We start from the raw sequence: 24,664 nt of genomic DNA on the forward strand, positions 1-24,664 counted from the left end.
AACACATACTGTCTGTTTCTAATGTTAGCAAGCACGTTTATATAACTATCATGCGACCTGTATTATTCTAATGTTAGCATCAATCTGTACATCACAATAACACAAACTGTCTTATTCTAATGTTAGCATCAATCTGTATATCAAAATAACACAAACTGTCTGTTTCTATTGTTAGCAAGCACGCTTATATAACTATCATGCGACATGTCTTTTTCTGATGTTAGCATCCAACTGTACATCACAATAACACAAACTGTCTTTTTGTAATGTAAGCAGACATCTGTACATCACAATCATACAAACTCACGGCAGCACGTTTAAAATATTCAACGTAATAAGTTGTGTTAACAAATCATGTTTAGTGTTGTTTATTCTAACTATTATCAAGTTATTCTAAACCAATGTCAGGTCACAACAAGTTAAGCACAAATTGGCCTTTAGTGAACTTTAGCATTATTATAAACATGTAACACACGTAACCTTTGAATTGGATGAAATGTTTATTATATTTAATGGAGAATAAGTATAATCAAATCAGTCAACATCGATAATTATCACAATGCATTTCAAATAGTAATTTAGTAAAAGGTTCTCATGTTTGGCTCCTAAGTGAAGATTGTGATGGTAAATGTTTTATTATGGGCAATGAATAACAAACACAAAAAAATTGAGGTAGATCAATTACATTTGATCAATTATGCCTCCTGACAGCTCTTGCGCAATGCATAAGCATTATACAGATTTGTGTATTGGACTTAAGTGTTATTGCTATTGCTAAAAATAATATTACCCGTATATTGATATTGTTCATTGTGCAAACCTAAGTGATACTGTATGTGTACAGACACATGTTTGCTTCGAGCCTTCCCTCAGGAATACTTTGTGTAGAGCACAACTAATGTTAGCCTGATAAAGAGCAATACAACATGAAGTAATACTGTATGTGGCAAAAATGACCAATCAATTAAATGTATCATTTCATCTTTGTATATATATTTTTTTTGATGGAAAAAAAAAAGGATTAAAAAAAAAGTCTGATCAAAGTTGCCAACATGTGGGCTATTCAACACCCCCAGCTGTTGTCAGTCAGTCTGTGGAGTCTCTGTGGAATGTGCTCCACCCCCCATCACTGACCAATGAGGTGTAGGCCTCAGCAGCGCATGCTCTCTGAAGGGGAAGGTTTCTTTAAAAAGATCCTGAGCCTAGCAACAGGAGCGTCCTTCCACTGTCTGCATTATGAATTCAGGCTTTACAAGGGAAGTGAGTATAGCCTTACTTCCCTTACTGTGACATCCCAAAAAGTCTAAGTATAGCTTTGTTCTCCATTTGTGCACAAGTCACCTAAATATTGCAACATGAAATTGTGAGATTTACAGTACAATGGGAAATGTACATGTCACCCGTGACACAGCAAAAATCTTATAAAGATCTGTTTAAGAGCAACTGTATCGGTTCAGCCAAGGCAGATTGTTAATGGTGTTGAGAAAATAATTGATAATGATAATGAAAGAAAAAACAGGAAAAGTTAAAGGGTATTTCAGAGAGTTTATTTCACTGTGCTTAACACACTGATGATATTCAAGAACTTTCAGTCAATATAATGTGACATTCAAATGAATTACAGTTTGCCATTTAATATATTATTACAGATTTTGTTTGGTAGGCAATAGGGCCAGGACAAACGTTTCATGTTTACAATTTTATGTTATCACTTACTATGACTGATAAGTTTACTATGAACTCAAACTAACCTGCAACAATGTTCCAATACTTATACTAGCACTGTCTTTGTCAGAATAGGAAGGCGGAAATAGAGCAGTTTGCTCTGTAAAGAGAAAAGCACATAGCGCACAGTTGTCTAAGGGTGTGCCTGAACACACAGCAAACTCTGCACCAACGACAGGATTACATTCCTGGGTGTTGAATTCTAAATAAAATCATAAACCAAAAGTCACGTTTGACAGCAGATAACCCATGACTGTAGACATAAGAACAGGTAGGCTATGTTCTTATGTTTATCTAAACTTAGCAAGGCAAATGATTCTGTATGCTGACGTGGTTATCTTCTGCAAACACATTTTGAGTGTGGAGTTTAAGGGTGTGGAGTCTATGGGTGAAACCTATCTCCAGTGCCGGTGTAAAACACTGTAACCTGATCACTGCAGTCGCAGTCAGAGCTGCTTCTCTGTGCAAAGTTCATACCGTCCTCTCAGGAAGTGACGGCCCCCTTTCAGCTAAAGATTTGTTGAGGCAAGAAAATCATGCTTCACAGATTCAAATCTCCTTCAATGAGAAACCAAATCAAGACCCAGCTCATGCTCAGGTACTTCACTGTGGACTCTGACTGTGGGTTCGAGTGGATGTTAGCCCACAGTACGCTCCCCACTTAGAAGACGATCCAAAATCCAACCAAATCATTTCAGCTTTTGTTTTATTAAGTGAGAAATGTCACAGAGTCTGACTCAAACCAGTCTGAGCTGATTTTCCATCTTTGCCTGGAGGAACACCCAGGCTCCGTTGTTATTTGCTGCTGCCATCTAGTGGGCTTTAATTGAATAGCTCCTCGCGAGCATGGTAGAAAGCCAACACTCTCAGTGGTGGGTGTTTGGAAATGAAAAGAGACATAAAAAAACAGGCTACATTTAAAGGGCTTTCTTCTGTCTTGTTTCCAGATAAATGTCAGCTCCCACAGGTCTGCACAGTGTAATAAATCATGACTGATGTTGTCTTAAAGTTGTTTTATTGCAGAGTTCCCTGCCCACAGGCCATTAGATGGTTATTTGTAGGTGGGAATCGAGATGCTGGTCGACTTTTTCATCATCTACTCTGCACACTGTAAACCCAAAGACTACAGAAAATAAAATAGGAGATAAATCATAAATGTTGTTCCTGTGGGAGGTTGATTTTGTGTTTTCTGTATTCCTGTGGATTTGCTGGATGTTCAGCACCGTCACTGATCCGTTGACTGCTTATCACTGTTTTGTCTCATCAAGATTCTGGAAACTGCCCCTAAGTCTTCTGCCCTTCAAAAAGTCTTGTGTGCTGAGGCCCATGGGTAAAATTGAGAGAAATGCTGCCTTCATATGCCGTTGGAAATTTCTTAACTGTCAGTTCTCCCCCAAATGTGCAGTAAAGAGATAACAGACATTAACAAAAGTAACACCAAGATGATACCCCTTCCTGTTCAGCATACACAGCGCCAGTAGCCTACAGCAGATTTTAATAGTAGACTACAGTTAGTGATATTATCATTGTTGTTGTCACTAGACGTCTTTGTTTTAATGTAGAACATGTAGAACCTGTAACATGTTTTCTCCTTTAGACTTTCTTGTGTTTTTGAAACAGAATAGACCAGAGGGTCTAATAGCTAAGAATACGACACATAATCTATTACTAATCCATTTCCTGTTGACAAAGTGAACAATGATTGAAATCCAATAGAGGCCCTCTATCACAATGCTCTGATCAGCTGCTCTAAGGTGTCTCTTGGTCGACACCACGGGTTAAAGGTGATCGAGCGTTCACTTTCACAGACGTATTTAAGGGTTAACTCACATGTTTTCTCAGGCTTTTAAGTCCCTAAATAGTTTTTGTTGCCTATTATTTGATTTTGCTTTATTTTATTACTGTACCTCTCTTATGGATCACTTTGTTCATCTCTTCAATAAACTTGACTTGACTTACCAGTGAGGACACCAGGGTTTTTGTTCTTTTCAATGTTGTGAGAAACATGATGTGTTTTCAACGATGTGTGGAATGTGTGGAACGATGGCACCCTGGCTGTCAGCTCCTGTTTTTCAGGTCTGGGCCACAGGTAACACAATACCGCATGTCAACCAAGCGGTACCAGACTCACATCCATTTGGTCAGGGCCACAGGAAGACCAGAAGTACCGCAGCATTGCCTGAAGTGACCCACATCCATAAGTCATCTGGGAAGTAAAAACAAAGTCGGATAAGGATATGTAAAAATTCAGTATATAGATTATTACAATATAATTACTATATATATATATATATATATATATATATATATATATATATATATACACAACAGATGAAGACTTTGTCTGGCACATTGGGTTTTTCATTTTTAGTGTGTTATCTTTTGTGTTTAAGTGTTTTTAGGACAGGTGCAATATTCAGCTCACTTTTATTCCGTATCATTATTCTGGGTTTTACACGACTTGTCCTTGTGTACTGTTTGTTTGTTCTTTTCAGCTCAATGTTTCAGTTCTGCAGCTGCACTGGCAATAAAGTATATTTGATTTGAAGATAACCATAGAATCCGATTTGTATCTAAATGAATAGTTTTTCTTCTACTGTTGAGCTGCTCAATGCATTTGTATCATCCTCTATCCCTGACAAACACAGAGCTCGAGCTGCCAACATCCTTCTCTGTGATGACAGTCAGTGGGAGCTGGGAAATACGACTGTGGCCTGAATGCAGCACCAGCCCACACAATGCCACTGGTCTCCAGCAGCAGGAGCAGGGGGCCAGGCTGCAGACAGAGCTCCTCCTCTAGAGGATAATCCTCATCTCCTCACCGAGTCCTAATGCAATCAGGAAGGAATCACACTCACCTCAAGGAAAACTGCGTCTGGAGAAGACTCACCGTAGGAAACCGGGAATAGGAAAAACCCATCGGACCAGGGGAGACATGGATATTTGTTTAGCACCTTTCCCCCTGCTGTGTATAATCTGATCGTGAGAAGCGGATCTTCTATAATGTGACAGCTGTTGTTGAATTTCATCTATTGAGGAGAAACTCATCCCACATCCAGCTTGTTTGTTTTTCATTGTAATTCATCTTCATCACCATCATCATCATCCAGCATCACGATGAAGCACATCCTGGTTTTGACTCTGCTCATCGCGGCTCTGTGGCGGGTCAGCGGCGAACCTCAAACTCTCCCCTCTCCCGCGATGCAGTTAAACGCGACATCCTCCTCCTCATCTTCATCAGCCCTCCTCAGCGAACACGAAGTGACCAACGTGACGGACGATGCGGTGGGATCCCGCATCTCCTCTCTGATGACGCATCTGCCAACTCTGAAAAACATTGTTATTTTCATCTGCGTGTTGACAGCTGCTCTCATCACGTGTCTGGTCATCAAAGTGATCAGGTAGGAAGGACCGGATCTAATGCAGCCATGTGATGCTGAATGATAAATGATGTGTATCTGATCGATCAATCGATTAGGAACCTGGGGTCGTGTCAGTCTCCATGTGACAGTGGAAGGACTGGGCCTACTAATAATAATGTCCCTGAACCTGGCAGTGCTTCATGTGGCCAATAACATGTGACCTATGTGAGTCTAATCTGTGACTATGTTAAGGAAGGTATATTTTTACATTAATGATCATAACCTTAGGCTTTATTTTGCCAGTCAAACAGTCAAAAGCTTAACAAATGCTTAGTCACAGCTGATATGAAATAAACCCGGAATAATGAGAAAATAAAGTAAGAAACTATCTAAAAAAGAAAAGAAACAAAAACATATACAAGTATAGCACACCTATACAAAGAGAACAACAAATAAATAAATAAATATATATCTCTTTCAAAGGTTATTTTCATGAGCCTATTGTTTTAGGTTTACGTTTAGGTTATCGGAGATGCAACTAATGACTTTATTCATTGGTGATTAATTAATTTATTCTATAAAATGTAATTTCAGAGTGAAATGGTCCATTACAAAATGCCCAATGCCCAATTGTGCTCATCAGAAAGCTGTACAAGAAGAGTAAAACACAAATCTTCACATTTAAGAAGGTAGAACCAAAGAACATGGTATATTGTACTGTGCTGTATTGTTGCAGCCAGTTATCCAAATAGACTGGATAATTCCTGAATGAATTATTTCTTACCAATTATCGCTGGAGACTGCTGAGAAATAAATACTTCCTAAGTCATACTTGCCAGATAATACCAACTGGTTAGTGCCAAAGTAGCTACAATAAAATTAGTTATTCTTTGCTCAAGGCAAGCTGTAGAGGAAATTGAATCAGGAATATTTTTCATTCAGTGTTACAGTATGTGTTCCATCCCCGTCTCATCTTTGGCACTGTTTTAATTTGCCACAGATCAGGGAGACGGATCAGAAAAACGAGAAAGTATGATATCATAACGACGCCTGCAGAACGTGTTGAGATGGCCCCGCTTAATGAGGAGAACGACGACGAGGACGACTCGACGCTCTTCGATGTCAAATACAGGTTTGTTGTTTTATTTGAACTTTCTTCCTTTCTATAGATCCTACTGCCCGAATGAGATCGATCAATGAACCGATCAAGAACGTTCTAAACATATTTAAGAAGTTAGGCCTCTGACAGAGGAGATACTGATCACTGTTTGTGATCAGGATGTCGTCTGAAATGGACAATGTACCTTAGCTTTATTTCCACAGGAATACTTTGTAATTTAGCCCGTGAAGAAATACAATAAAGTAGGGTTTTGACTCAATCCACTAAAACTTTTGCAACACTTTGAAATTGCCTCGCACTACTTGTGTCACAGCTTTGCCCTTTTTCTCAAAGCCTCTGCTTATCTCTCTTCTTACAATTGTAGTCATAACACCCCTTTAATCTTGATTTGCCTAAAGGTAGATCAACTTGGAGCTCTGTTTTGATTATGAAACTTTCCAGGTTGGCACCAAATACAAAATACCACACAGACAGAAATATAACAATCGCATTTGAACATGTCTTTTTGAGTTACGCATTTGAACGTGATGAAATCGAGTGTTGACTTTAGGTTTAACCCTTCCGTCTTCTCAATTGTTCTTTGACACACAGGCACTTCCTCAATGGAAGGCATGACGCCCTGTTTTGCCGGACTTTCTTGACTTGCAAGTCATTAGTCCGCATGTTCCCTGGTCGCCATGTAGACAGGAGCCGCAGAATAATCCATGTAGAGTAACTCTGAGTTTTCACTTTCTTTTCAGGTGAATCCCAGCGTGGACGTGCATATCTGATACCTCCCGATTTGCGCAGGACAACTCAAGTGGTTCCCTTTATTAAATTTTTTCTGTGGTCAAGTCTAACCAAATCATTCTTAATATGCTTCTTGTGCATGGCTTTAATCTGTGTTTAAAAGACTGGAGCCCCCTGGATATCATTGTTTGCTGCTTGACTGAGGCCTCAGTTACGTTGCCCAGTTCTTTCTAATATTGGAGATCAGGATGTTTCCTCTTGTTACTTGGATCAGGCTGTTGTGAGCCTGGAGATCAGTCGTCTCCAAAACAAATCAGCACATGCCAGTTAAGCATTTTAGTTTTACATTACCCCAAATGTCATTTACATCGTTTTTTTGTGCTTTAGCTACAGTGTGAAGTCTGTCAGGCTGCAGAGTTTGTGTAGGAATCAATAGCTGCTTTGATCCATCTTTATCAGAAGGCAGGGTTAGTCGAGGCTTTTTGGGATCTAGTTTGTAATCTTTAAATAAATACCAGGTGGCCTCTAAAGTCAGTTAATGCACAAAAATCTTTAACTGTGCAACAAATCTCGTGCAGAAAATACTAAATTCTAATTTAGAATTTGCACATAAAGACAAATCTAGTTCTATACACAGTAATTGATTTTTTAAACTAAACTTTAATACCAAATATATCTACTAACCACTGTATTGTGCATATATACTGTCAATGACACTCTGTCTTTATGGAGTAAGCGTATATTTTTTTTACGGTGTGTTGTTTGAAGACATTCCTAGTTTGCTGCTATCTCAGCTGAAGTTTTACATTTTCAAAATTTTATGAAAATCTTCAATACTGTCGGTATATATTTGTATTTATGGAAGACATCCATATGCTGTGAATGTGAATTCTGCAACCTGCTGTGATCAGGTGTGTTCGATCCATAGTCTGTGTAGAAAGATGAACGACGCCTCTCCACTTCATCCCACTGTACAAAAATGATGCCAACATATCTGAAATCCAACATACGAGAGGAATCAACACCTAGACAAACATCAGTTTGATAAGGACCAGGGCCGGGTCTAGACAGGCATGTATGAGGGGGTAGCCACAAATCTTGAGGGGGCATTGTGCCTAACCCTAACCCTAACCCTATTTAGTTTGAGGGGGCACAACATTTATTTGAGGGGGCCAGGCCCCCTCTTGCCCCTGCCTAGACCCGGCCCTGATAAGGACTAATTAAAAGGACACAAACCATCTTTAAATACATTTTTTATAAAGGTTTATTTGGACTTTTAAGTTTGGTCCATGTCCCATCCACTTAAATGGAGTAGGTAGGGGCTACTACCTTTACTACAGCCAGCCACCAATGGGCAAACCGAAACCATTTGGCTTCACTTTTTGAGAGCGTCCATCTTTATATACAGTCTATAGTTCAATCATGTGATTAAAAAACCACTAAACACTATCATCAACAGGTTCAAAGACTGTAGTGAAGTATGTTACATGCACAATGTGCACACAGTGTCTTACGTAAAGTCAGAAAATATCATGTCAAGTTGCTCCTTTAGAAATGATCCTCTAATCTGGCTTGTCGTGAGACCAGAGTTTGTGTGTGAGCAGCCAGTGCTGTAATAGTATCATCCCCCACAATCATTTCCATTAATGGCTCACTGACCTTTGTAATGTTTAACTTGAAAAGGGCCTTGTTTTCCTGAAGATTTGCTTCTCTGTGCCACACGGAGGTTGGTGAAGATTTTTTGTATTTCTAAATTTGGGTGAAATATCTTGAAAGTTTTTCATAAACCAGTCACAGCATGTGAGACGATTTCTCATGGGTTGGTGTTGTATCCGTTTAGATTCGGAGGAAGCTGGGTGAGACAGATCATTAAAACACATGTTTCAGTACAATAAGTTAAAGCAACATTAATGGGATTTTTTTTGCAGTCTACAGATACTGGCTTTAATGGTAATAGTTTGATATTTGGTTTTAGGAAAAATTAGGTTCTAAATCCTGACCAATAAGTCAAACATTTTCCCCCATTAAAGGTTCAGTGTGTAGAATTTAGTGGTGAAGTTCCATGTTGCAGCTGAATGCCTCACCTCACCCTAACCTTCCAAGCTGTGGCAGCTTTTAGTTGTGGTTAAAAACTCAAAAGTTGTTTTGTTTGTCCAGTAAAAAACATGGCGTCCTTCATAGAGAGGACCTACTCCAGATGTATATATAAAGTATTTAAATACAAAGGGCCCATTAGATGATAACTCACTAGTGTAAACTTCACTAGGATTATTTTATATTCAATTTCTGCCAATAAAACCCCTTTAAATTGAATATGTACGAAGCCACTCTTGCGAATGATGAAATAACAGAAGCTGGTTTGTCATATGTCCGACATTTTTTATTCGTATACAAAATGCAATAGAGAGATTCAAAATAAATGAAAGTCCCCAAACCTTCCTCGCCTCTGTGCACCTTGACTGTAATCTCAGTGGCCTAACACTGCAGAGTGCACCTAGATTGGGTTTGTGCAGCACATGGTGTGGGGGTTGTAGGTGACCTTCTGTTTAAATCCAAACTGTTATTTGATAGTGCACAGTGGCCCACAGGTGCAGCTGTTTTCAAATGACCTCCATCCCTGGTTGAATAAGAAAAAAGGAACTGCATCGCCCGTGTGCAGCCTTTTCAGTCTCTCTCTTTACTTGAGAAAGAACATTGTGTATTTCTCCTGTGTTGACATTTACAGATAATCAGATACATGTATTATCATTGTTTCAAATATAAGTGCTAATGATGTTAAACAAACCTTCAACCGTGTTTTTTATATAAATGTTCTTCGCTGTACCTTTTACTGTTGGTTGTTGTATGCTTTTTCTATTGGAATATGTTTATTTCAGTTTAACTTAAGATCCATTTTTGTTCCTCTGCTAAATTATTCCTTGTATTCATCCTATGCTGTTCCCCTCATCCATCTCAGTAAAATCTTTTAAAATGTTATTTCAGGTTGTGTTTGAAATCGTGGAAAAACCCGTCTTCTGTTAAAAGGCTAAATCTGGACTTTTACTGTAACCGAATCATTCGCTGACGAAAATTCCTCTCGTAAAATGAATCAGCGTCAGTGTGGTAGCTATTTGAAGACTGTAGCTAATTTCCTCAATTTCACATTGAGGCCAAAAACATTAAAAGGCGACAAAAAGACTGTTTCAGAAGTTTATTGAAAACAAAGCCCCTGACTGGTCGCGTACGCCACAGTTATTTCCTCAGTTTCCATCTCTTTGAAACACTGATGAAATAAAACCCACTTCTTTACAAGTGTTTTAAAAGAAGAGGCTTGAAGTTTTGTGTTTTTTCCAATCTCCTCCTTTGTGTATTTTCTGCCACAGAAAAGTACATTCACGTTGTCATAAATATACACTTCACATGTCCTTGAGAAATTCAGATAATATTTAAAAGAACCCCCAAAACTGAAATATACTTAAGTTGTATGCATTAAGACAGGACAAACATGCAAAAGGTAATATTGGTCTTGTAGGACAGTAAACAGATGAGACACAACGTACAATATACATGAGAAAGTAGCCTATAGTGAACAATACAACACAATCCCCGCAGTCTCACAGCAGAATGTCAGTGTCGAAGGTTTTTCCAAACCAGACTCTGGGTTAATTAACTTAATTGTGCTGTTCACAGAGCACAGAGTCTGTTTTTTGCCTAGCGCAGAAAAGCCTTCACAAATAAACCCTTCATTGTTTCACGCTGCTGACGTCTCTGGTACCACTTTGATGTCTATTCTTAACTAAACTGGCAAAGAAATAAGGCCAACATCAATGTCAACAGGCACATCCTGTCAAAACAACACTTTTATGGACAAATCACATGAGGCGCATGAGAGGCTACTTGTTTATCTGCAGGAGCTTTCGGAATATTTCAAATACTTCGGTTAATTATTTGTATTAACTGTTCCAGAAAAGTACCGATAAAAGAGCTTACGGCAAAAAGGCCCAGTGTCATGACGACTCCTGAAAAACTCCCTAAAAACCCGACAGACTTTTACTGAGGTGGAGCTTAGAAGTACAAAAATATAAACCAAGAATTAAACAGTTTGGAAAATTCAGTCTGGCGCTGAAAGGGAGTTTCATCCCTGGAGTCGACAGACCTGCATTAAAATCCACTTTTTTTGCACATTCTGTTAGTTTTTTAAAGTTTCGATGAACATATCTTGGCTTTAGAAGCGAGTAACACGTTCAAAACAACTACGAAACTACCTTCCTGTACTTCCCATCCTGTCAAAAAGTCATGTGCATGTGATTGGTCCGATTCCAAATGGGCAAATTTAATTATATCATAGGCACAAATACTGGCAGTGTCATCAAATCCACACATATCTTCATCAACCTATATTGGTTGAATACTAAACCAAACACATTATAGAACATTTCAATTGAATTAAGACGAACAACTCCTCAGCTCCTCCTCTTCTCAGTGTTGTCGCACTGAGAGCATCGCTACATCTGCTCAGGAAGTAATTTAAAGCACATTACAGGGCTCATTTCTTACAGTCAAAGAACATCACCGCTACATTCATTAGTGTTACTACCACCGCAGAGCTACAGTCTGACAGTCAGTGTGGAAACAGGCCTGGTGTTCTTAAAGAGAAGTTTACAAAGGGGGTTTACTAAGCCTGTGTAAATATACTTATGTGAACAGCCGGTGTAATCTCACAGGAGCCGAGCCCGATCCGACATGCCTCTATCTGTTCACTGGCTCCCAAGGTAACCCAACATGTTCACTATTTAAATGTATGCTTATGAATTAACTGGTTTAATATGAACATTCTAAAAAGGTACTTCAAGCTACAAAGGCATACATGTCAAATGTCCTCGATCAGAGGGAAATATAAATATTGAATGACTGTTTTATCAAAGAGCCTAATGAAAAGGGTTTGTCATATTTAAAAACAAGTGTTTGAAGAGTTGACCCACTTTCCTTTCATCGTCATCATTCCCTCTCAAAGTTAAGTGCTTCCATCTTGTGGCCCAACCGGAGACTCACAACATTCATTTCGTCACCTCCACATGCTGTTCACATTCTGGGTAAAAACTGACACAACAAACTTCCTAATGAAGCCCTATCATATTCTAAACTGGGACTTTTCATTTATGGCATGTTATAACTAAGTTAAATACACAAATGTGTTTTGAATTATTAAATGGTAGATACTAATCACACTGGGAACCTAGGTTTAGAATGAGCTGGACAAAAGAGGTTTCATTATTCAAATGTTGTCATAGAAATCTCATTAAAAGGTCAAATGCACCAGAGAATTAGTCACTAAAAGAGCTTGTAATAGAAAAACAAGTTTGTTTGAATTGCTGAAAATAAGTTATTCAAGTTTCATAAAAGCACAGTAAGAAGAAAACTGTTTGTACAAAGTCTACGCCGTAAAGCTGATGGTTTCCATGACAATCTTCCATCAGGCTACTGGCTCCTTCTGTGGTTTCGTCTCAGCGTTGCAGGTCCCAGTGTGGAGCCGGAGCGCCCCCTGTCTGTGCAATGCGTTCAGGGTCCTGAACTCCAGAGGCATGGTGTGTGGACTGGACCTGGATGTGTACTCGTACTTCAGAGTGTCGTAGTAGTGGTATTTGACCGGTTTGCCCTGCGGGTCGAGCGCGAACGGCCAGAAGCCGTAGAGATGGATCTCATCACAGAAGCGAGTGGCCATCGTGTACATGAGGAGGCCGGTGGTCGGACGCTTGATGTGGACGTTGTTGGTCAGCCAATACCTGTTGACAAAGACACACAGAACATTAACTAGAAAGAAAAATAAAAAGCTGCTTTTCCACATGCAGTGAACTGCGGACCTGAAATCTTCCAGAGGGTCTGCATGTGAGAACACAGATATCAGAGTCAGTTGCTCAAGACATTTTGCACAACTTCTCCTGCAGGTTCCCTGGTAAAATGTCCACGTGAGCCCATGTCAGAATGCAGCGGGAAGAATATTCACAGCTATACGTCTGAGGCAGAATCTGTTCGAGGTGTCCACAGCTCTTTTTCAGTAAGCAAAGGGAAGTCAGGATTCATGAGGAAGCAATACTCCTCTTCTTCAGTTTCTCCCTCTGGGTTTTGGAAAAAAAATATAATACAGTCTGCTTGAGCTGTGTGATTTCCACACATGAAGAAATTGAGAGCTTGCCGGGTATGTTTTTCTGTTATCGACCGAGTAACTGCCCCTTAAAGAACTTCCATTCACAGATAATCGATAGGTGACCTTTCATTTTATCCTCTTTTCTTAGCGGATTCATTCCCAAAAACCAAACCAAATCAACAAGTCTAATTGGCCGAAAACCATTAAACCTTCTCTTCTCACTCAAGCAGCTGGTAGATTAATTGATGATCATTTCTGATAAAAAAAAAAGGAATCGGCATCAACATCACACACTCACACAGCTTCTCGAATATGAAGATTTGAAGTATAGCAATTTTTTGTATTTTTATTTTTCATTACTTGCAGCCTCCTTCCCAACACGGTAAAACATGGTCCTTCCACACATTTCAAAACCCCAAACCCACTGGCTCATGAGTATTTAAATCCATGGCCACCTCCTGGATACCAGCGCAGTCATCTGCACAGGAAACAAATAATTTCTGTAGCTCGAGTCTCCAGTCAAAGACACAGTAGAAATAATAGGAGCGGTGCAGTAAGAATGATTCGTCTCACCACATCAGCAGAGCCTGAAACTGTAAGCAAAAAAACTCCTGAAGGCTGAATTTGAGATGAGTTTTCGGAGTGTTTGCTGAGCACATAGGTTCTTTTTACTGCAGCAGACCTTTAACAATAATACTATTTCGCAATTAAAATAAAGACTGAGTGCGAAACACGACCAGAAAAGGAGGCCACATTACTTTTGTATAAAGTCCATAGAACGGTTGTCAGTAAGATTCTGTACAGATTCTTTTATTGCTCAAACACTTTATGGAGGTGCAACAGAATTAATGTCACATATGCTCACATGGTATGAACCAGTGCGGCTCCACAGGTCCTCTGGTAAGAATCATTGTAAGCCAAGCTTTAAAGGGGACATATTATGCCATTTTACCACAGTTGATATGGTTCCTTGGGGTCTTAATGAAATTTCTGTAACATATTTTGGTCGAAATACCACAAGGACCATTTAAAACAGCACCCTATTTTACCCTGTCTAAAGCAGCCCTCCTCAGATTGACCTGTTTTGAGTGCCCCGCCCCCCTCACCCCCCTTTGAGTCTGGCTGCGAGAGCCCCAGCTTCCCAGCGCAGCCCCGCAGTGGGAGCAGTGGGAGCAGTGGGAGGCTTAGCTGGCGCAGCAGCAGCTTCCTTCCACACTGTTGAGTCAACGTTTAGAGGTGTCCCGGGGGTCCCTTGTTTATGCGGCCACTTAAATGTCTGCGGGTAGCAGAGCTAACGCTAGCCGGGCTACACTGGCCCGGTTAGCTTGTCCAAGGCCATATAGCGAGACTCCCTACATGGGCATGGTGTGACTATGACGTTTATTTCGGTCGTAATCCCATTTGACGCACTCTAGCGTATCGTTTCTGACATAGAGGAAACACAACAAGTCGCGGGAGTTGTTTTTTCCAGAGTTTTTGGGACGGTAGACATGCCAGATACCCAAATTAACGTGTAGATGCACTACAAAAGTGGAATTTTCATAATATGTCCCCCTAAAAACATCTCTTTAGCCTGGCTTTTGATTAAGTACGGTTTATTATTTCATTTTACTATTAACTTAATACATTTTCCTGTTAATATTATAGGTACTTATTCTTTGATCAACTAGTTTTTATTGTTATTTTATCTTTTAAAACTATATTTCTATTTTAATCTGTATAAAAGGTGCTATATGAATAAAGTTTGATTGATTGCAACAGAATGAAGTAATGAGAGCTCAACAGGATGAACCTGCAGCAGGTTCACAGTCCAGTCATCATGTATCCTGATACAAGAATGTGGACGTTTGCTTTGCTATTTCAGACTTGTATTCGGAATCATCTCACCCCTCATGACCTCTAAACTCTTGTTACAGTGCGATCACCTTCTGCCCTCAGGAGCAGCCTCAGGATCAGGGGGTCAAATGTCGACTGCCTAAATGCAATTTTTCCTTTCCCCTCACAAGCTCATTTTTCCAGCCTCTATGCTCTTACAGCCTCTCCTGGCTCTCCTCGCACTCTCTGTGGTTAGTGTGGAAGGTCGTGTGGAGATGCAGAGGTTGTGCTATTTAGAGCGGTTCACGCGGCGTGAAGGGCGAACAGTGGGCAGGTTTACAATTCAGCCAGACACTCCTGCAGGTGATGAGCATCCCAAACAACCAGAGAGAGAGACGATCATGTGATGTGGTAAATGAGCAGAGCCTTTTGTCTCCTAGGGAACACAATGAGGTTAAGCCTTATGGAGAAAAGGACGAGGTCAGAGGCAGCGTTCATCAGACACCATGAACAAAAAGGACAGAGGAATGAATTTCACCTGAAACAAGAAGTCAGGGAATTTATTCTCTCTAGTATCTCAGACGTTTGATTTACAAAATCATGGCCCAATTCTTCCCCTTTTGCAATACCGAGTGTTAGTTGGGGCATACAGAATCACATAATGTGGTCACTGACCAGCGGAGGTTTTTAACGAGGCAGGAAAGCTCCGGAGCAGAGTGTGTTTGTAACAAGAGAGGGACAGAGAGAGAGAGCGAGAGAGAGAGAGAGAGAGAGCGAGAGAGAGAGAGAGGGAGAGAGGGAGAGAGAGAGCGAGAGCGATAGAGAAAGAGAGAGAGAGAAGGATAGCAAAAAAAAAAGCAGAGAAGCATTTTATAAAGGCCTGAAGGCAGAAAAAAAACCATGCACAAAAACCTTCAAAAAAGATCCTTGACCAGCTCTAAAACAAATCATCACGGATAATAAGGATCACCAGAATGTACAAACCCAACGAGTCCTGTTATGTTCATGTGTGCTGCTCCCGAGCTTCATGCAGAGGCCTGGGAGCAACAGAGTCTAAATTTGGTGTCAACAAATGAGCCTTTACATTAACACAAACTGATCTCTTCACAAATTCATGTTGTCATTAGAATCCTTTTTCATAATTGCAGACTGTGAATCAGTGTGAAAGGTCGACGATGAACATCTGGTCAAACTGTGGGGAAATAAACCTTGATTAAATGAATAGTTTGGGGGAAATGCTCATTTGCTTTCTCAATTAGAGTTACATTAGGAATCAATAGGTTGCCTGGCAACCTGCGAGTGAATTAACTGTGCCCGCCTGAGAAATAAAGCAGCGAACGCCCAGTGAAGCACAAATGGCTCTGCTAAAGGAAATGTTAGCCTACAGGTCAGTCTCCACTGAGAGAACCACTGGATGAATACAATTTTATTATTGACTGGAAATATAGATGAATGAAGCATCTACACTTCTATCCAAGATACGAATGCTGCAGTCTTTTTTCAAAGACATCATTTGACATGTACTTTGACATTTTTTTGTTTGCTCTGTGTCCCACCAAATAACATGGAGGAGGTTTCGTGAAGCGGTCATGTCGTCCATCTTTATATTCAGGTTGTCATAAATAAATACATGGTTTCTTAATGATAAGTTCAACAAACTATTTCCTCTGGCGCCATCATGAGGTTCACGTGTGGTTTGAGTGAAACGTCTCAACAGGTATTGGATGAACTCTCATCATATTTGGTCATCAGCCTCATCCATAGCATATGATAGCATGCTAAACCGCTAAACGAAGACGATGAACATCTTAAACAAGGCTGCTGGTTGTTGGTAGGTGTAATTACATCCACCAAGGAGGTTATGTTTAAATTTTTGGTTGTTGGCTAGTTTAATTGCCGGTTAGCTGGTTGTAGAAGATTCAAATCAATGGCGGATCCAAGAACCATTTTTCCCACTTTCTTTAAGTCGGGGAAACATGCTGTTAGCCTTTGCCAAGGTGAAATGTAGCTATGGCATATAGCATAGTATATAGCATACTATATAGCTATGGAGCTTTTAAACTTTGAACAGAGCCGAGCCATCTCCCCTCTGTTTCCGGTCTTCATAAGAGATGTACTTCCTGTTCTTCTTATTCCCTGAGTGTATATTTTAAAATGTCAGACTGTTCCTTCGGGAGAGACAAATGATCCTTGTCTTCCAATAAAACTCTAACTATGCCTTTCGTTTCAGGATCAAACACATTTCACACTTGATTAACACAGATGTGGTGAGACAACTCGAGTGAGGAGACCAGAGGCTTCCTCACTCTGGCTGCCTCAGGTGATTAGCTTTAATTCCCCCTTTTAAAAATAGCCACCTTGGCTGCAGATTAGAGTTTGCCCACCCCTTCATTACTGCTTTGTCAGGTGGGCCTGAGCTGTGATCTTACCCTCTGACAGCGTGGAGGAGGCGCAGAGAAGGGAAGGCGGTGCGTACGTCAACAGTGTGAAGCAGGATGAGACGGAGCGCCCACTCCACACGCTCCTCTCCCCCCTTGGCCATGAATGCCGGGATCCACAGCACGCTGCCGCTGAGGCTCTGAAGCCGCTGCAGGAAGCGATCCCTCCACTCATCACTGACCAGGTCCTGGAAGGCCCGCTGCACGACCGACGGGTTCATGGTCACCAGGTTGGTCCGCGTCCCCACATCCCAGGAGTATTCCTCCACTGGGGCCAGGTTACACCTTGGGACAAGTAAGCATGGTCACTCAAGATCAACATAAAATGTGTTAATTCTTATCATACAGGAACCATAGACTATATATAAAGATGGATGCCCTCCTTAGGTGAAGCCAAAGTGTCTCGATCGCCCCCCTGGTGGCTAGATGCAGTATAGTTCCTAAACTGCACCTCATTAACAGTATGTAAGTGGACCAAACTAAAAAGCCAGAACAGTCAGAAGTTATTAAAGAGCACATTTTCTTGATAAGCTTGGTTTTAATTACTTATTTGATGCTGTGAAAACAGGTTGAAATGAAACTATTGAAAGCTGAGACTGACTCGGGATTGGTCAGTCATGTGTATCGGACAGATCTCGATAGTGCTGTTGATCTGTACAGCGCAGACTCTATCTCCGAATGACGTCATCGGTGCAAGATGGCAGCTTTCATATTTTGGATCATTTCTGGGAGAATGTGGAAATGTGCCGTTCATCTAAATATAAGGTCTACGATATGAACAGCTTCCTTGTTATCTATCTTTTGATCTGAACAAGGAATTCAGTGGCAAGCAGGCGACTGAAATAAACATAAATAAATATCTATATATAAACTCATTTAGACTTAAAAAAAAAGCTCAAACCAGCTTGCATTTCATTGGAGGAGACAGGCTAATCCTTTGGATAACAATTCTTATCTCTACATTTGGTAACTGATAAAAGCTATGATCCATTTATAATGAGCACTCACACATTTGTCTTTTTATTAACTCACACACTTGGAAAGGCAAAGCCTGAGATGTCTCAGTGTGTCGTTGACTCTAATTAATGAGTTCATTTAAAACAATTAAGAGGAAAATGAGTGTGTGATTTCAGTGGACTGTTGCTCCTGACGGCTCCTGTAGCACTCTAATGAATTTTAAGAGATTTTGTACAATGGCGGGTAGGGGAGCCTGCTCCTTCGTTTGTTTTGTTTAAACTAGGACAAGTATAGAGGTTTTTAAACAGGCCAAGAATCAAAAATAATGATACAAAAAGTTAATTCAATTATTGTAGTGTGGGTCTCGTGCATCATTTATTTGAATTAACTCCAAATAATTAGCAAACATGCAACGTTTCATTTAACAATCAACTCTTAAATATTTAATCACATGCCTGTTTAAACACAAAAAGTGTTTCTAACAGTAAATAAATATGTCCTGTGTGAATTCTCTGAATTAAACAGACGATCCCTGTGCGCATGTGTTTCCACTTCCTCCCACTATCCAGAAATAGAGCAACAATATCCTGGATACGAACACCTGGAGCCAGAGTCTGTGATCAGGGGATGGAGCCGCGGTAACGAGGTAACATGATTCACGCGCTCGACCAATCATGAGTCCAGTCTCTGCTGTCAATCATGGCATTTCACTCAATTATTATAGCATCAAATAACTAAATGAAACCAAACTCACCACAAAAACGAGCACTTGAACAAACATCAGTGTTATAAGAACTACTTAACAAAACACAGACTATCTTAGCGAAAATTTGTAAAGTAAATGTTTTTCATTCTTGCATCTGTTGCAATCGCTCACAGTGAAAGCAGCGGGGGATCCCCTGCTGTGTTCTCACATCGACTTCTGGATTTCTATGAACGTCATACAAGGAGGCCAGGCAGCCACAGAGAAGCAGTTAACTTGAGATGGATCCATTGTTTTGGAATCAATATTAGTGACGTTAGTATCAATGCTCAAGAAAAGACTTTCAGAAACAATCTGTCCTCCTTTCACTGGAGAGAGACAAGAGACACTGTGTTCCTTCAATGGGAGCTGTCTGTTTTCCGTGGCTGCTCATGTTCCTGCTTGAAATCGGACGAATGTGCAACACCAGCCAACATAGATTTTTAAAAATTCTAATAATTTGCTGAGTAGCGAGTCATCCCCTGATGTTATTGTCACGCTGAGATACAATCATCTATATCTCGCACCCCAAAACACTGTCAGCCTACTTAGTGGAAACCAAGCGCGGGGCAGAAGACTATATTTAGCCGAGACATTATCTCTCCATCTCGTATGTGAATGCCAGAGCAAATTCCTCAGCTCCTCAAAATGCCACATCCTCTGTCGTCTGCCTTCAGCCAACCATTAGCGCCGTGACCCGGCATTATCATCATACCTCTTCAGTCCATAAATCATGACCTCCCCTCATCAGCATGAGCACTTAGAAAGGACAAGACACAAAGACAACAAATACAATAACAAATAAAAAAAAGGGACATTTAGACGCTTACAGGCCAATGAAGCCATCGATCAATCAGCTTGATGAGGTGCCACCACTGATGGCTACTTCCTGCTCCCTTTACACAGCACTGATTAATGAGAGGATGCTTTTACATTAGAGATACACTACCTCTGCAAATAGTGCATGTTATGTCAGGCTGTGCACACGATACTTTTCCATTTTAAAAGACAAATTTTACTTTTGGAGTATGAATAGTGATAGATAAGCCGCTCAGTGACTGTTTTGCGTGCAACTCAAACCCAAAGCAGAGCGGGCTGCTGGCTCCACAAACACAGTTCTCTGGTAAAATGAGAGCAGGACCCCTGAGAGTACCGGTGTTTGAAAAAAACTGCTGCTGGATCCCAAAGCTTTTCAAAATGTCAAATTCACGTATAATCATGCATTTAATTGCTGTCGTTCTGCCAGTTTTGTTTCCGACTTTAAATCGTTCAAAAGCTGCGACAGCGTGTTCTAACTAGGAAAGTGCAATTAATATAATTCCAGCTGCGCGACCACCGACTTCAAACCTGAATTAAACTAAGAACTCCAGAGAGTGATTATCACTTCAATGTGAATTATAGTCTCGGTAAAAGTGAGATAAAGCCAAGACTGAAACTAATTGGCTAATCCGATTCAATTACATTTCACTTTAACCTGCGGGTTTTATTAAGTCAAGAGGGACATTTCCAACCCTGAAATCACAAATTCTGTTTCGGTGAGGAAAAAAAAAAAAAACCCAACCTGATAACGAAGTCGTGAGAGTCGATCTCCTGTCCGCAGCTGCTGTTCAGCAGGACCCCCGAATTCCCCACAATGGCGCAGCGCCTGTGATGCTGGTTCTTCATGGGGGAAACAGTCGGCAACAGTCGGTAGAGGTTCTCTGAGATGTTGGTTGTGCTGTGGCGGTCGAACACATAGTGGATGATGTCTCCAGGTTTCAGAGTGCCCTTCAGAATGGAGATGTCTCTCTCTGGATCGAGGAATCTCAGGACGTTTTTCCTGTGAGAAAAGCAGATGAAAACGAGTTAGGAAAGACTTGTGTTTGGTTGATCGTAAAACAGGAAATCAGAAGAGATAATTGTGGAGGAATCTGCCTGATGAGGTTGGAGAGCGTCTTGTTGAAGGTCCAGTTGTTTGACGGGAGCTTGGCGGTCGTATTGGAGCTCGGAGGATGATGATGATTGGTTTCTGTGCTCAATCTTGTCTGAGTGGTCGGATCCACGTGTACTGGAGTCTTTCTATGAGACGACAAAAAGTCATGTTATAGATACACAGTGATGTCTATACAATTCTCATCATTATTTGTGTAAATTCCCATTCCTTCCCCTTGATTCATATTTTAGAGCATTCTGAGACAAATCTGCTATTTTTGGAATGTAACATTTAGTGCTGCTAGTACATTAGTCAGTTTTAGCAGGTCCCAACAAGTTCAAATAAGGGCTTTAAGAACATAATCAATGAAATGTAAGACCAATGTCAAGTACAACGGATATAAAGGAATCTGGGAGCCCCAGAATTGTATCATTGAGAAAGAACTACAAAACACAGAGACCTTACAAACGGTGCCTGCTGCCGAAGCACTTCTCTTAAAAGGAAAAATGAATCTCATTTAAAAGTGCAAAAGAAGTAGCAATACATTTAACATAAAAAGACCATCTTAAATGTGTTGAAGACCTATTACATAATATTTAATGTATTTCAGACTTTCAGACCTAAATTCAGATGATTGAATTTAGACCTTTAAAGCGTCCGCTGAAACCATTGTAGGTGCAACTTAATTTAGCATTAGCATTTCACACTTAGCATTAACATTTAATATATATTTTTACTGTGGTACCTATCAGATGGAAATATCCTACTTCTCATTGCACTAAATCTATTTAGCTTCTTAAGATACCAGGTACAGATCAGCACAATACCTCCTCAAATACCATTTACATTGCATTGTAATGAAAACAACTGCCAGTTTTATAAAGTAGTTTAAATTAGCTCCAGCAACAGTTAAATGCTATTTATCTACTGCATCAGCAATAATAATGATTCAATAATAAACCAGCCTTGAAACACAAAGGTGCAATTTTCTGCATGAATACTTCTGAGGTACTTTTGGCTACATCTCTTTATATACTGTTAATTAAAGGTCCAGAAATTGAATATAAAGTAATCCTAGAGATGTTTTCACTAGTGTGTTTCATCTAAATTGGATGAATTGTTGTTTTCCTTTACCCTCGAATGAGCTTTTATATTTTAATACTTTATATTTTCACATCGGGAGCGGTTCCTGTCTACGGAGGCTGCCACGTTTTTTACAGTAGCCCAAACTGGACAAACTAAACACCTTTTGAGTTTTTTGACAGCTGAAGACTACCACAGGTTCTCTTCAATGTTTGGATGGGGAGGGTGAGGTGAGGGGAACTCAGCTGCAACATGCACCTTCACCAGTAGATGTCACTAAATCCTTCACACTGAACCTTTAAGTACAATATTAGATGCAGGACTTGTCTTCGTACTGGAGCATTTCTGCACAGAGGTGCTGATCTGAATCGTTTCTCCACTGTGCATAAACAAAACCTCCCTGCACATGGAAGTTACGAACAAGCAATAAAGGTTTATTATTTGAAATACAGCATTTTTTATTTCCATTGATCCCACCACCACATTGATGGGTATTTATAGCAGCTGCCCTCTATACCCTGACTGTGAATGACTCACTGTGTTAACAAGGCTGCATAGGATCCAAAGCAATGCCATCAGCTAATCATATGGAGTAAGCCCCCCACTGGTGGTCTGTACTTATTGTATGCATTTGTGTGTGTGTGTGTGTGGAGATAATTGGATTTCCTACCTTGTGTGTGGTTTAGGCACAAGCCTCTGCGAGCTCGTCTTCTTTGAACGTCCAGTGTGCCTAGAAGAGAAAGAAGGCTTTAGATTGAATTATGAATCACACACTGCAGCCAGAATTCTCGCTTGATAATGGACCGATCCTTCCTGTAATCACATTGTGTAACAGTAAATGAAACCCACTGTCGGCTACTCACTAACAGGCGCACTCCACATCCTTCTCTTAAGATACAGTGAAGGTGAGAGGCACGTATCAAGGTATTTTTAGAGCAACCCACCGTGGGCCCATCCGCTGATGTAATGAGGAGAAATGTGGTCTTAATGGAGCCACATTATACTGTCAGGAGGTTTTTCTTTTCACAGGGAGGTGAAAAATCTCTTCAGGATGCTGTTTGAATGCGCCGGCCAAGATACAGTAAGCACTGCGTATTCTCCCAACATTCAGATAAAGCAAGTTTTGCACATCATGACCTTGACCACATGTGGTGAAACAAGACAGCAGTGCTGAGCTGAAACACAGAGACAGGCCCCTCGGACAGATCTATTTATTAGTGATGTGTTAAGCTGCGTTTATGCAGACACACACACTTGGTTCTGCTTCTTCTTCCCACGGTGAAATCACAAAACCGATATGACCTCATTATAAAGTGACACCACAGTCGGGGTGATTGCGTTTCAAAACAAAATGTTGTTGCTGAAAGAGAAATGTACTAAAGAAACACACATACACACAGAGACGCACACACACACACACACAAAGAGACGCACACACACACACACACACACACACACACACACACACAAGACAAATGAATGAAAAGAAGCGGAGGATGTTGATGTCAGGATATGTGGCATTAAAAGCTAAAATTAGGAATGCACAGTATTTCTCTTGCAGGTCAAATGCAGGCGGGACATGAGTGTGTGACTGGAAAGGTTTTTGCTGCACTGCTCCAGATTTCAAAGTGTGAAAAAAGAGAAATAAAAGAAAAGGAGAGCCTCTTTTGTTCTCTTTTGTTGTCTCTCACACACACACACACTCTCCCTCTCTTTCTCTCTCTCTCTCTCTCTCTCTCTCTCTCTCTCTCTCTCTCTCTCTCTGTGTAAATGTATCCTATCCCGCATGCCGGCTGCTGCAAGACAAATAGCCTAATCCTTGGAGACCCAGGCAGGCTGCTGTCTGAACAGCTGCTACTGCTGCACCCAAGTGTTACAAATGAAGAAACAAACCACACACACGTTCATATATTTATAAATATATAAATACACTCCACATTCAATGCAAAACTTCAACATAAAAATGCTATAATTTATTACACCCCCTTCTACTTCCTAGATTAAATCTGAGGGAAACCTGCAGGAAACAAAATAACCTATAGGACAAGAACACAATATAGTCTCTCTACTCTCTCTCTCTCTCTCTCTCTCTCTCTCTCTCTCTCTCTCTCTCTCTCTCTCTCTTTCTCTCTCTCTTTATTTCTTTCTCTCTCTCTCTCTTTTTCTCTGTTGCACTGTGCATGCATGCGTAAAATGAAGGTGGGAGACTTACGCAGTTTCTTCTTCCACTTCTGCGATATCGTCAATGATCAGGACCACCACCAGCAGCGTGAGCAAGCCGAACATCAGCGTGCGGAGCAGAAGCGGCATGGCTGAGGGAGGAGGAAAAGAGGAGGCTTCAGCCGGGGGACCCTTCCTCCAGCAACACACACGCACACACACACACACACACACACACACACACACACACACACACACACACACACACACACACACACACACACACACACACACACACACACGGTGCTACCTTCACCTTTGTTGTGTTTCATAAACCGAGGATCCGCTCGGCCATCTCTTTGTTCTTATCGCCCGATGAGGAGTGGGACCCTCCCGCACAGACGAGCTGCGGTCCTTCCCTCCTCCTCCTCTTCCTCCTCCTCAGATGATGAAGAAGATGAGGATCGCGGTGTGTTTCGCTGCGGCCGCCCCTCTCC

The 24,664-nt window shown here is 40.8% G+C and overlaps 2 protein-coding genes across 2 annotated transcripts; one reads left to right on the forward strand and one right to left on the reverse strand.

The window, feature by feature from the left end:
• Positions 1-4,451: 4,451 nt before the first annotated feature.
• fam174b (family with sequence similarity 174 member B) lies at positions 4,452-10,241 on the forward strand. The gene is made up of 3 exons (XM_053426793.1): positions 4,452-5,126; positions 6,088-6,219; positions 6,948-10,241. The coding sequence occupies exons 1-3, from the start codon at positions 4,843-4,845 to the stop codon at positions 6,949-6,951; spliced, it is 420 nt and encodes a 139-aa protein (XP_053282768.1). The 5' UTR covers positions 4,452-4,842; the 3' UTR covers positions 6,952-10,241.
• On the reverse strand, positions 10,112-24,664 carry st8sia2 (ST8 alpha-N-acetyl-neuraminide alpha-2,8-sialyltransferase 2). The gene is made up of 7 exons (XM_053426792.1): positions 24,484-24,664; positions 24,220-24,319; positions 22,678-22,737; positions 20,927-21,070; positions 20,574-20,831; positions 17,305-17,598; positions 10,112-12,698 (listed from the first exon to the last, which is right to left on the reverse strand). The coding sequence occupies exons 1-7, from the start codon at positions 24,497-24,499 to the stop codon at positions 12,389-12,391; spliced, it is 1,182 nt and encodes a 393-aa protein (XP_053282767.1). The 5' UTR covers positions 24,500-24,664; the 3' UTR covers positions 10,112-12,388.

The sequence above is a fragment of the Pleuronectes platessa genome, chromosome 7 (genome assembly GCF_947347685.1).
Source record: "Pleuronectes platessa chromosome 7, fPlePla1.1, whole genome shotgun sequence".
Classification (NCBI taxonomy): Eukaryota; Metazoa; Chordata; class Actinopteri; order Pleuronectiformes; family Pleuronectidae; genus Pleuronectes; species Pleuronectes platessa.

Bases quoted from the DNA above. Each gene is read 5' to 3' on its own strand.
- fam174b (XM_053426793.1), top strand. From the start codon at position 4,843: ATGAAGCACATCCTGGTTTTGACTCTGCTCATCGCGGCTCTGTGGCGG. The intron at 5,127-6,087 runs GTAGGAAGGACC...AATTTGCCACAG, and splicing joins CTGGTCATCAAAGTGATCAG to ATCAGGGAGACGGATCAGAA.
- st8sia2 (XM_053426792.1), bottom strand. The intron at 22,738-24,219 runs GTAAGTCTCCCA...TTTCTCTTCTAG, and splicing joins GAAGTGGAAGAAGAAACTGC to GCACACTGGACGTTCAAAGA. The intron at 17,599-20,573 runs GTTGGGTTTTTT...ACTTGTCCCAAG, and splicing joins TCTCACGACTTCGTTATCAG to GTGTAACCTGGCCCCAGTGG.